Source organism: Pteropus medius, unplaced genomic scaffold (assembly GCF_902729225.1).
Source record: "Pteropus medius unplaced genomic scaffold, Ma_sr-lr_union100, whole genome shotgun sequence".
Lineage (NCBI taxonomy): Eukaryota > Metazoa > Chordata > Mammalia > Chiroptera > Pteropodidae > Pteropus > Pteropus medius.
This window is the reverse complement of record NW_024346667.1, coordinates 19,696,230-19,709,585: the sequence shown is the minus strand read 5'-3', so window position 1 is coordinate 19,709,585 and position 13,356 is coordinate 19,696,230. Positions and strand designations below refer to the sequence as shown.

Genomic DNA, 13,356 nt, shown 5'->3' with positions numbered 1-13,356 from the left:
CTGGTCCACAAACCCGCGCGCTCTGCACACCCAAGTGTGAATTCCTCCGGCGCGAGCGTGCGCGCGGCTCTGGCCCTGAGGTCCAGGGTCGCAGCGGTTCCCTCTCCCCGGCATGGCCCTCCAGGTGACTGCGAGGCAACCTGTTCCAATAGCAACCGGGCAGATCCAGCGGTTCCCACTGGTTCCCACCGGCTCGGCTCCGTGCGACACACTCTCCAGACGCACATCGCGGGCTTCGGGGATTTTAATTTCGCCGTAAGGGCGCTCGTCATCCGGCCACCAGGCGCTGCAGTTTGGGTTTTATTTGCTTCGGATTTGAACACTGCTAGAGGCCTCGTGGTAGAGCGCTCCAGAGCAGCTTCTCAGCGGCGGGGACACAGGCGCACGGCGACTCCGCGGCTGCAGGGCCAGCTGTTCTCGGACCGCAGAGTCGGCGGGGCTCCCAGCCCGGTCCGAACCGTCGAGCCCCGCGCGGCCTCGGTCCCCAGGACTCCCGGATTACACCCTGCCTTTCTCTTTGCGCTCTTTCAGGACAAGGACACACAACGCTCCTCGGCGCCTCAGTATTGGCAAACATGTCACATCCACGTCCCCCGACCTGCGCACCTAGAAGCTGAATCTAGCGCGAGTCCACCGCAGACCAGCCCTGCTGTGGGTAACTGCGGGCTGGGAGAAGTGCCCAGATGTCAGAGGTCCCTGCCTTCGAGAGTCGACGGCAGACCCGTACTTGCCTGTGGTTTGGGGGGAGACTGGCGCTGGATTTTTGAATTCCAAATTAGGTGCAGAATGCTGAATCTTCTAATCAGGACTGATCAGACACGGCAGAAAAGCCGACTCCCGTAATTTTGGGATTGCATTTTGCAACTTGTCTCCTCCAACTTGGCTCCAAGCCTTGGGGAGGCAGGCAGTTGGAGCCTGCGGCCAACGCAGCGGGTGGAGGGGGTCCGCAGGCAGCCCCGCGCACTCCTGACCATGTCGCCTTTAATGCCCTGCCCCTTTGCAAGGCCTTCTGAGGGTTTCCAGGGCTGGCCGGGGCTCCTTCCCACCCTCGAGCTCTCTGTCACCCCCAGCCAACCCCAGCGGGCTAGGCTGTCCGGAGCCGAGACCTTTTGACTCTCTGCTTCCTCGCTCCCGCCTCCACCCCCGCCCGGGGGTGGCCCTCGAGAGCCGGGCCTTGCCCGGCCGGGCAGAGACCATGGTGTTTTTCTCTGGAAATGTCTCTGACAGCTCCAACTGCACCCACCCAACGGCACCGGTGAACATTTCCAAGGCCATTCTGCTGGGGGTGATCTTGGGGGGCCTCATCATTTTCGGGGTACTAGGGAACATCCTAGTCATCCTCTCCGTGGCCTGCCACCGGCATCTGCACTCGGTCACTCACTACTACATTGTCAATCTGGCGGTGGCCGACCTTCTGCTAACCTCCACCGTGCTGCCCTTCTCCGCTATCTTCGAGATCCTGGGCTACTGGGCCTTTGGCAGGGTTTTCTGCAATATCTGGGCGGCGGTGGACGTCTTGTGCTGCACTGCGTCCATCATGGGACTCTGCATCATCTCCATCGACCGCTACATCGGCGTGAGCTACCCCCTGCGCTACCCCACCATCGTCACCCAGAAGAGGGGTCTCATGGCTCTGCTTTGCGTCTGGGCGCTCTCCCTCGTCATTTCCATCGGACCTCTGTTCGGCTGGAGGCAGCCGGCCCCGGAGGACGAGACCATCTGCCAGATCACCGAGGAGCCGGGCTACGTGCTCTTCTCTGCTCTGGGCTCCTTCTACTTGCCGCTGGCCATCATCCTGGTCATGTACTGCCGGGTCTACGTGGTGGCCAAGAGGGAGAGCCGGGGCCTCAAATCCGGCCTCAAGACCGACAAGTCGGACTCGGAGCAAGTGACGCTTCGCATCCATCGGAAAAATGCCCCAGTGGGAGGCAGCGGGGTGCCCAGCTCCAGGAACAAGACGCACTTCTCCGTGAGACTCCTCAAGTTTTCCCGGGAGAAGAAAGCGGCCAAAACACTGGGCATCGTGGTCGGCTGCTTCGTCCTCTGCTGGCTGCCTTTTTTCTTAGTGATGCCCATCGGTAAGTCTTGACTACACCTCATCTTAGTATTTAGGGTCTTCACCCTCTTCCCCTTCTGCTACTCCAAACTCACAGTAGGGGGTGAAGAGAAAGGATCTGCATTTCAAACAGCAAAGCTAGGAGGGAACTTAGGAAAGACTTCCTCGTAGGAAAGTGAATTTTCATTCTTTCTACTCCAGTCTCATTCGTACCATGTTACGTCCTAGGGCACTTTTTCAGCTACTGTAAAGTGGCTTCCAACTGATGCAGATTAATTGGTCTTTTTAATAAGAACATCAGCTTTTCTCAGTGCCCTTAATCGTGCGTTTAGTTTAAATACATCCGTCCTCCTTCAAGTCTCAGAGTCTCCACCACACACTTAGGCAGGGGCTGTGGAATGCCACTTCCACCTCTGCTTCTATGGAATGCAGATTCTCTTGGCCTAAAAATAAGCATCATGCTTTTTCTGAACAGATGTGTAATTTTATTATCAAATTAGATTATTTCTAAGGGTTAGCTATAATGATCTGCTTATGTTTTATATCTGTGTTAATTTTATGTTCTGCATTCAGTATGTAAGAAAGTGTAATGAGCCACTGACAAGAAAAAAATGATTTTGTGTCCAAACCAATTTAAGCTTTAAGGAATTCAACATAACGTTTCCAGTAAGTACTTTTCCCTGTACTTTAATAGTAAGTATTAAAGCAAACACTACTTTTATCCAAAATCATTTGGAAAGTTGCAGATGACACTGTTTGAAAATAATACAGTAATGTTACAAATCCAGTTTTTGCAAATGCCGAATTAGCCATTGTCAAAACTAATTAGCTCATTAGCAGTATCAGCAAACTGATCCACTCGCAATAGTCATCTATGGATGAAAGGCCGTCATGAGATCCCAAAATGGTTGTTAGCTATTTTTAGTTTGTGAACTCAAATATAGACCCACACATTGGTTATCCACAAACTCTGGTAAAAGTTATGATAAACAAAAAATTATGATAAAAATTAATAAAAATCTGTTTCCGGCACTTCGGAGCCACATTTAAATGGCATGTAATTAAAGTGGTTTAATTTGCAATGCGACGTAATCTTAGCAGCCATTATTTTTTGAGGACCAGCTTTGTTTCAGACATTTGACAAGGCTTTTTATTTCATTAGTTCTCTCAACAGCTCAGTGAGGTATGCATTATTATCCTGAAATCACAAGCAGGGAGAAGGGATTCTCCAGGTTCTAAAGTTTCACTGCCTAATTCCATAGCTACCAGCCACATGCGGCTATTTAATGTGAATTTAAATTGAAGAAAATTAATATTCAGTTACTCCTTTTAAGTGCTCAATAACCACATGTGGCTAGTGGCTACTGTTTTGGACAGCAGAGATATAGGACATTTTCATCATTGTGGAAATTTCTATCTGACAGAGCTTCTCCGGAGGCCTTTTAAGTTCACTAGCTGGCCGTCCATTGTGCCTGCCCGTCCTGATTGCTTACTCTGCTCCTAGAAATACATCACAGCCTTGAATTTATTTAAATAACACTTTTTACCTGAACTACTACTACCTGCTTACCTACCTTCCTACATCCCATCTCTTCTTCCCGAAGTTTGCACATTTATTCATGCATACATCACTCATCAAGTTATTTACTGTTTACTTGTTCTAGACACTTAGGATGAACAAGGCAGAAAAGTTTTTGACAGTAAGATGTTTGCATTCTTTTGAGAGAGATAGACATAAACAAATAAATATACACTAAGAATTCAAGATTAATAAGCACTATTTAAAAAGTCAACAGAATAAGAGACTAGAGAGTATCAGGACAATGGGAGTGGGTAGTCGGGAAAGTCCTCTCCGAAGAGATGATGTCTGAGCACACACTTGACTGAAGTGAGGAATAAGCCTTGCGAAGTCTAGGAGGAAAAGCTTTCTGAGCAGAGGGAACAGCTAATGCAAAGATGGGGAAGAACCTGACCTGTTCAAGGCAGAGTAAAGAAGCCAGTGTGGCTGAACCACAGAGAATGAGGGGGAAGACAAGTTCAAAAACAGGCTGAGACGATAAACAAGGTCAAGAGAATGTAGGTTTTTTTAAGTCAACGTAGAATTTGCATATTTTTCTAATTGTGATGAGAAGCCATCCAACTGGAGGGTTTTTAGAAGATGAGTGGCTAGTCTTATATCTTAAAGGATCTTTCTAGTTACTGGGTAGAAAGTGGGCTGTTTAGGGGTGAGAGTGGAAGCAGGGAGACCAGGTAGGAGACTGGTGGAGAAGTCAAGGGGATAAAGGTTGTGATACCTCACACTCAGGTGAGACAGATGGAGGTGATGAGAATTGATCACATTCAGCACTCATTTCAAAAGTAGAGCTGACAAGTTTGGACATAGGGTGTGAGAAAAAAGAGGAATTGAAGATAACTTCCTGGTCTGGGGTCTAAATAACTGGATAAATGGTGCATTTTACTGAGACTAGGAAAACCAGAGAATGACAAGGTTATAAGGAGCTGATGGGAGTATGAAGGACAAGTGTTTATTTTGTATAGCCTATGTTGGGAAGTGTCTATTAGGCATCTAAGTAGAGATGTTCAGTAGGTGATTAGATATATGAATTAAAGCTAAAAAGGGAAGTTAGGTTACTTTATAAACTTGGGACACATCAACGTATTTAAAGCCACAGAAATGGAAGGACCCTTGAGGCATCCTGGATATTTGAAGGGTGGGAAAAGGAGGAGAACCAGTTGGCCAAAGAAATTGAGAAGGAGTGGCCAGGGAGTAGAGCATGGTGTTCCCAAAGCCAAATGGAAATGCTTCAAGAAGGCAAGAGTAATCAACTGCGTCACATACAGTTCCCAGGCCCCGTCAGAAGAGGACAGAGAATTGACATTGGATTTGGCCATGTGGAGATCCCTGCAGATATGAAGAGATCCTTTGAGGATTTCAGTCTCAGTAGAGTGATGGAAACAAAATCCTGGTCGTGTGCTTTCTGGAGAGAATGGAAGATGAAGAAGTGGCAGCAGCGAAAGTAGACAGCTCTTTGGAAAGGTTTTGCCAGGCAGTGGAGCAGGGAAATTGAGTGTAGCTGAAAGAACCTAGAGAGAATTTTCAAAGGTGGAAGATTGGCTATCGTATTTATATTCTGATAGAAATGATGGGGTAGAGAGATGCTGATGATATAGGCAAGGGAGAAGATGGGACTCAGTTCCCAAGTGGAGAGTTGAGAAATAATGAGAAAATACAGTGGAAGGAGAGAGGTAAAGCTCTCTTTGGGATGTATTTAGATCTTCAATGAAATAAGTAGCAAGATCACCTATCAGAGAGGAAGGAATAGGAAATGATGGGGATTTAAGGAGAAAAAGAAGATGCAAAATATTAATCTTTCAGATGACAGAGTAAATAGATTATGGAAATGTAATAGAGTCACCAGGAATTCTTGAGGAGTCCTATTGAGACATGACCATAAATTTAAAGTAAGACCAGTCAAGAAGGTTGTATGTTACTCATTAACAGTTAAGAAGCTAAGGATTATAGGAATTGTTGCTGATTACTGACTAGATCTAGGGGCCACAGTGAGGAGGGGGTGTTTGTGCAGAGACATAAACTGGATCAGATTAGGGGTCATATAAGAGAAGTGGTAGAAAAAGCTCGGGCGATGATAGGTGACTAGGAGTTTGGAACTTCTGGTAATGACTGAGGATCAGGGAGATGAACAGAAGAGGCTGGGTCCTGAGGTCCTCTAGGGCAGGAGTCCCCAAGCCCCAGGCCACAGACCTGTTAGCAACTGGGCCACACAGCAAGAGGTGAGAGGCGGCTAGCAGAGAAGCTTCCTCTGTGTTTGCAGCCGCTCCCCAGTGCTAGCATCCCCGCCTCAGCTCCACCTCAGATCATCAGGTGTCAGATTCTCATAGGAGCACCGGTTCTTGGTGCCAAAAACGTTGGGGACCGCAGCTCTCGGTGAAGGTGGACTCTGGTCTTATCAGAGCCTTCCTCTCGAATCTGCTCTCTTGGGGAAGATGGAGCGAAGATGTTATAGTGCAGGGGAGTTGTGGTAAGAGAGGAGCTCCCAGAATCACTGGGCTTCCTTTAAATCCTAATAATGGGGTGTGACAGGAGGGAAATTGAAAATTTATGCTTAACAGTATCTGACCAAGCTGCTCAGTAGGGCGGAAGACCCCTAAACCTACCAAATCTGTGGTACACATTTTTTTCTTGACACTGAACAAGTAAGAGACTAAATCTTCCAAGATTTGTTGACTGTATAATCAGTACCAGGCACTGAGTTAAACAGAATAAAAAGATGACTAAAGCACATTCCTGGCCCACAAGGGCCTCACAGTCTAGTTAAGGAGACAAATAACAACAGTTATCACAAGTCTTTGAGATTGGTCCTCAAAGCGGTATTATAAGTGCTAAGGAATATAGCAGTTAACCCTGTCTGGAGGCCACCATGGAAGCTTCTAGAGATGTCCCTGTTGCCTGAGCAGGGACTTGAAGGCTGACTACTTCCACTGGGCCATTAATGAGATTTTATTTGTTTTTAGTTAACTATCTTAAGTACATTTTTCATGCAAAATGTAAACAGAAGAATAAATGTGCCATTATATTATCACACAGAAGGGACATGGGCTCTTAAGTACTCTCTTGGGAAAGAGAGGTTATCAATCTGCTCTAGGCTGCCAACACAGTGGGATTAGAAACTAAAACGAGAGTAGATATGAATGTGATATATAAAGCTAAAAAGTGAAGCACCCACATGCCGAGGACCCAGCCCAAGATAACCAGTTGAGTGAATGCTCTCCATTTCATCACCAAAGGCTGTGAAAACGCTGCCTCCTCATTGCATCCACACTCCCTCCCTCACCAGCCCCTTCTCACGAGGGCCAAGTTGGTTGCTGGACTGAACAGTTTGATTGCAGATAGGAACCTGACTTGCCTGCTCTCAAGTCTAAGTCTTGTTAGTCTTGTTTTCTTTTTGTATCCCAAATGTTTAGTTGAGATTCAGAACCCTTTCATGGGAGGGAGATCACGTTTGAGTTTACCAGTCATTTATACCTTGGAGTGAATGTGTTTTTTAAAAAACAGAAACAAGTTTTGAACATGGAGATGAATAGAGAGAATATGAAGATGTTAGCCTTCAACATATGAAAGAAAGAAGCGGTGAAAATGTGCCTCACCCAGAAGCCCTGGCACCTGAAGTGTGTACATCATCTTTGCCTATTTTACCCTTTGGTCTGGAGCCCACTAGTCCCAGAGGCAGTGTGCTGGGTGAAAAAGGTGTAAGCCTGAGATTTCAGCTGAGGCTTTATTAAATAGAGGGCGTTATACAAGTCAGCTGGTTATTTTATCAGACTTCATGTGATTCATAGACCATTACTGACATATACTGACATAAGATTGTTGCCATGAGCGGTAGATGCCCCTGGAGGCCTGAGAAAGAGAAAGCATCAGAGAGAAAGGGATGAAGGGAGCAAAATTTACTTAACACGTAGTTATGTGTCTGACGTCTGGATACGTTATCTGATTTAAATATAAAATAGGCATTATTATTGGACCTGGCCATTGCTATTATCTCTGGATTGAAGGAGGCAGCACTGGGCTGAGCTGTGGCTCATGTGGACACGGAATATTTGAGAATTACATTAAAATAAAAAAGATAGCAGATGTCATGGTGGTGAGCAGCGGGAATATGTTTGAAAGAGATGTTTGAGGAAGACAAACATGGCAAGGGGCTTATCAGGTGGTAGCAGTGAGGCAGAGAATGACTCATTCATTCATTCATCCAAATTTCTTTGAGCATGTACTATGTGTCAGGCAGCTAGAGAACCACTGTAGATGAAGGCGAACAGGTCCCTGCCCTAATGGAGCTGAAAATGCACAATTAAATACATAGCAAAGTTTCAGATGGTGATATGTGAAAAACAGCAAGGAAAAAGGGCAAGTACATGTAATGACATCTAAATGACTTATGATGGCTCTGACTGTTATAGATGCCCAAGATAACCAGAGACTGTGTTGCTTCCCTGCAAGTACAAAGGGATCAGTCCCCTGAGTCATATGGAAAAGGTTGATCTCTTAGAGATAATTGTGTGGAGAGAATCTAAGAGCCATTATAATTTTAAGATAAGAGACCAGTTTTTCAGTTATTCTTGCTGTACCACAAACCATCTCAAAACTTAGTGGCTTAAAGCAATACCATTTTATGGCTGGTGATTCTTTGGGTTGGGCATGAGCTAAAGCCCAGTTCATCCAGCTCTCTGGAGTGGCCATCAGAATCGGTAGCCTCTCTTCCTCCAGTGGTGTAGGCCAGCTTTCTTACAGAGTGCAGTTCTCTCCAAGAGAGCCAGGGCAGATGCTGCCAGGCTGTTGAAGTGCTAGATCCAGAGCTGGCCCGATGTCACTGCTGCCTCATCCTGCAGTGAAAGCAGGTCACAAGGCCAGCAAGTCCATAGGTTCCAGGAAATAGACTCATCTGATGGATGAGCAACAAAGAGTTGCAGAGAGGGTTGGAGGGATTACTGTGGCCATCCTGCACATCTACCTCACAGCCATTTCAAACAACAGTTCTCTTGTAAATTGCTTGTTTGTTTTTGAGAATTCCTATATTTGGGACTTTGTGCAATGCACCAACTGAAAACAGTTGGGGTCCTTGCTTTCCTGCAAGCTTCTAATCTTCGTGGGGAGATAGTCGTTAATCAGATAACCGCATAGAAATCCGCAACTACATACAGTAAAGCGGACGTGGGTGGAGCCTTGGAAACATATACTTGGGTGAGGCTGACCCTGAGCTGGGAGGACAGATCGTTTTGCTGGGAGGGAGAGCTTGACCTATGAGCCGAGATCTGTAAAATGAAGGGTGTTCAGTGGCCAAAGGGGGGAGGGAGGAAACAGAATGGGCAAAATTCTGACATGAGGATTTTCCAGAAGGCCGGTGTGGCCAGAACTGAAAGGCTAAGGTGTAACTGATGTCAAATGAAGCTGGAGAGAGAGGGTCCAGATTAAATAAGGCTTTAGAGCCATTTTATGAGTTTTGGTTTTTATCCAAAGATGATCAGGAACAGGGATGACATGATCAAGTCTACATTTCAAAATATCAAAGGATTAGTGAAAAGAAGACTGTGGCTAGACCAGTTGGGAGACCTTTACACAGGACAGGTGAGAGGCATCTTGCCAAGATAATCCTTCTCAATGTGGTTGAAAATATTTATTTCCGTGAGCTGTCACAGGATTCTGGAATGCTCTTTTGTCATTGCCTGCAGAGTACATTTATGAGAAAACCTTTCACTGATCATAAATAGTATAACCAGACTTGGCTTTAAATTAATTTGGGCTCTTTCCACAAGATGAGTCTGTCAATGGAGATTTACCATCATATTTAGAAGAATGTACTGCAGGCTCAGAAGACGTCCACAATGAGTTCTAACAATGCTTTGAACAATAGCTCAGTCTTTCGAATCAGGCTACAGACAAGCAGGTCATTACTTTGAAGGAGACAGCACTCAGCGACGAAGGCTTTGTTGTGTTTTGTTACTTCATGGTTTCGGGTTAGGATGTGAGGACGTTTTGCTAAGGCCTTTTCCTTGTCTAGCAGGTTCACTGTCTTTTAACCCTGCTATGTGGTTTGCCAGCTGGGCATTTGCATAGTGGCTTCTCATTTTTAAATTGCATATTTCTTTACTATTTAAAAAATTTCTCCCATATTTTTATTAGTAATTTGTATTTTGTCTTTTATGATGTGCAATTGCTGTCTGTGCTTTTTGGTCACATTTTATAAATCTGTTTCTTTTTATTTCTTTTCTATTTGTAAGCTCCTTTTACACATTGAAAGTATTAATCATTATTTATTGTATATTCTGAGTTGCCAGTTTTCTCATGCTACATTCAGATATACTGAGAAAATGTAACTTTTTTATTTTCCAAAACCAATGTGATCTTTTTCATAAACAACCATGAAAACACACACATACACTTTAGCTAAATCCAAGAAAGCTCAATCAGATCTGATTGTTTAAGCAATGTCTTTATATACTCAGCCTCTTTTGGATATCTCCTCCTTTCGGATTCACCTGCTAAGTTGTTGACCAGGCCCAGAGCCTCACCCAGCCTCCTGGTGGAGTGGAAGGGAGATAGATTAGGGCCCTCCATTGTAATTTTTAGTGTCCTGCGCTGGGGAGGTTGGTTCAGTCTAGTGACTCGTCCCTAAGCACTAGTCCCAGCCATCATGCTCTTGTCCCCTGACGAGTCTGAGCCTGCTCTCTGGGCACTGTTGTCCGCCCTGATGATGCAGCTCTACTCAGTTCTCACTGCTACAACGGACCCTCAAGTTTTGTCTGAGACTCCATTTGGAGTGACACCTGATCTGCTGCCATTGGCCAGGGAATCACTTTGTCTCCTCAGCTTCCACAATCACCTTTTACAAGCTCCTGAGCCAAGTCCTCAGCCACTTTCCATCTCTGTCTCAAGGCATAGAAAGCCCTTCCCTGTGGGTATGGGTTCCTTCCATACCACACATGCGCCTGCCTAAGCCTGCTCTCTGCCCAGCCACCCTGGCTGCCACTTTAACAGAAGCAGTAGCCCTTCTGTGTCACCTCCTAAAATGGAGAATGGGAAAAAACAACTTCACTCCTACCTTTATCTTCTGAAATGTCTCTATGGTCCTTGTTTAGAGGGTAGCTCAGTGCTAAACACCCGACTGCGTCTTCCCACTGCCTCCTTACCCATTTTCCCCAAGGTCCACCTACGGGAGGTAAATATCCCTTTTTCTGGCTAAATGGGACACTCTTCTGAATCATGTCCTCCTCCTTCCCAGTGTGGTGTCCACTTTTTATGGAATCACAATGGCAAACGGATTTCAGGCAGAAAGATGAGTTTATTAAAAAGGGAATAAAGATGAGGAGTATTTAGTAATGTTATAAACCTTATACATATTTAACAACTCTTTTTCCCATTTGGTTTTTTTTTTTTTTTTTGCATTGTATTGTTCTTGTGGCTTTTACCAATATGTGCACACTTACATTTTTTAATATAATCAGATATTTTAATCTTTTTTTCATGGATTGTGCCTTCTCAGGGATTCTTCACAAGATCTTCCCCGATGTAAGTCAGATAACCCTTATTTTCTCCTAGTTCTTTTAGAGCATCATTTGTAATCTACCTGGAATTTATTTTTGTGTGTTGGTAGATAATGTCTAACTGTATTTATTTTGAAATGATTAACCAGATATTCTTAAAAGACTTATTGAGTAACCTGCCCTTTCCTGTCTCATTTGGAAAACCACCTTCGTTGTGTTAGAATCTTGAATCTTTATAGGGAGTCTCGCTTGTGTCCCATTTATCTGTCTTTTTACTCTAGCATTGGTGCCACATTGTTTTAATTATTGTGGTTTCAAAATACATTTCAATATGTTCTGGTGTAACTTACCAGGATGAATATTCTTTTTCAAAATTATCTTGTCTGTCCTCATATGTTCATTCTTCCAGGAAAATTCTAGACTTGTTTTATCAAGTTACACTCCTCCCCCACCACACACGTGGCGTTACGCGTGCTGTTACGTGCCACACACACACACACACACACACACACACACACATACACACACGTCCTGTCATGTGTTAATCATAGTGTTTTAGGATATATCAATTAATTTGAAAAGTGACATTTTTTATCACACTGAGATCTCTTGTTAAGAAATGTAACACGTCTCTCCATTTGCTTCCCAAATTATTTTTGAACTATTGTTTATGCTTTACTTTTAATCGTACTTACTAATATATGCCGGAAAACTGTTTATGACAACAAAATTAGGCAATACTGCCTTGGTATTTCAACATTAGATATGATACTGATTGTTGGTTTTAGATCAACACACTGCATCATTTCACAGAAGTGTCTGTCTATAATTTATAGAACAAATTTATCAAAAATGATTTTTTAATTTTATCAAATGCTGCTTTTCTGATATTCATTATTATTAACATTTTTGTTTACATTGATTTGATATATGCAATTTCATAAAATTATCCTCTTCATGTATTCTTGGATTAAATTCTATCTGATCAGTTATTATTCTTTTTTATGTTATTGCATTATTCTAAATACTTTATTTCTGGTTTGCATCTATATTTCTATGTGAAATAACTGTGTTTTATTTCATTGTGCCGTCTTGGTCACATTTTGGTATAAATTCATGTTAACTTCATAAAGCAAATTGGGACACTTTTTATTTTTTCTACAATCTGGAACAGTTTAAATAGCATAAGAATTATGTGTTCCTTGAAGGTTTGAAAGAACTTGCCCATAAAACATTTGGGCATAGCTCCTTTTATGGATGAAATTCTTGGAGACTGGTTTCTATTTCTTCCATGGATAGTAGGCTATTCTGATTGTCAGATTTGATAATCTTTGTTTTCTTATTTTCCATTTTCCTTCTCATTGAGGTTTAACATTTTAGCTTAAGATTCTATATGAAATTTTGTAATTTTTCCTTTCTTTTCTATCTTTCTCATTCCCTATATCATGTACTCGTGTTTTCTTTCTTTTTGTCTTCACTGAGATGTCTTGGAAGATTGTCTATTTTATTAATTTTTTCAAAGAATCTATGTCCCAGATTTATTAATCAATTTCATCTGTTTTCCAGTGCACTAATTTAATCTCTAAAATTTCTTTCTTTTATTATTTGGGTTATATTTGTTCTTTTATATTGCTTTGAGCAGATTGTTTAGTTTATGTATTTTAATTCTTTCTTGTCTAAGATTAATAACAATCACAACTGTACATGCCTCTCTAACTAAACATGAGTTCCTTCTCTTATTGTTTTGCTAGGTAGTGCTTTCATCCAGTTGATCCATATTTCCACTTTTAATATGTCCTTTGTCCTATGTAGACAGGAGAGAATTCATTGTGTTATTGTTTGTTAATTTGAAAATAATTGATATTTTTATCTCCCACTTTAAAAAATTAATTTGAAATTTACTGCATTGTGGTCAGATGATGTGGAATTTATTGAAGGTTTCTTTATGACTTAATATGTGATCAATATTAGCATACTTAATATGTTTAATGTTTAATAGATATATAGTAGCCGAACTTTAATAATGGTGTTTTTAAGATCATCTTTATCCATTATTCTTTACCTTTATCCATCATCTACTTTATTTGTCAAATATTGACAGAGGTATGGTAAACCTTCTCACCACTACTGGGAATAATTCTTCCAATTATTTCTTATAATTTTAACAGGTTTTGCTTTGTATAGGTTGATGCTGTTGCTTGATATTTAAAGACTGAGTCAATAATATTTTTATTTGAAGA

General features: G+C 42.9%; 1 protein-coding gene across 11 annotated transcripts in view; it reads left to right on the top strand.

Moving 5' to 3' along the window:
* The first annotated feature begins 569 nt into the window (after positions 1-569).
* Positions 570-13,356, top strand: part of ADRA1A (adrenoceptor alpha 1A) — a 77,752-nt gene continuing 64,965 nt past the window's right edge. For 10 of the 11 annotated variants that reach the window (XM_039876155.1, XM_039876156.1, XM_039876157.1 and 7 more), the window contains exon 1: positions 766-2,078. In XM_039876155.1, the coding sequence (XP_039732089.1) occupies positions 1,196-2,078 (883 nt within the window). In that variant the 5' untranslated portion in view covers positions 766-1,195. Of the gene's footprint in view, positions 2,079-13,356 lie in introns of all 11 variants that reach the window. The other variant, XM_039876158.1, reaches the window with a different exon arrangement.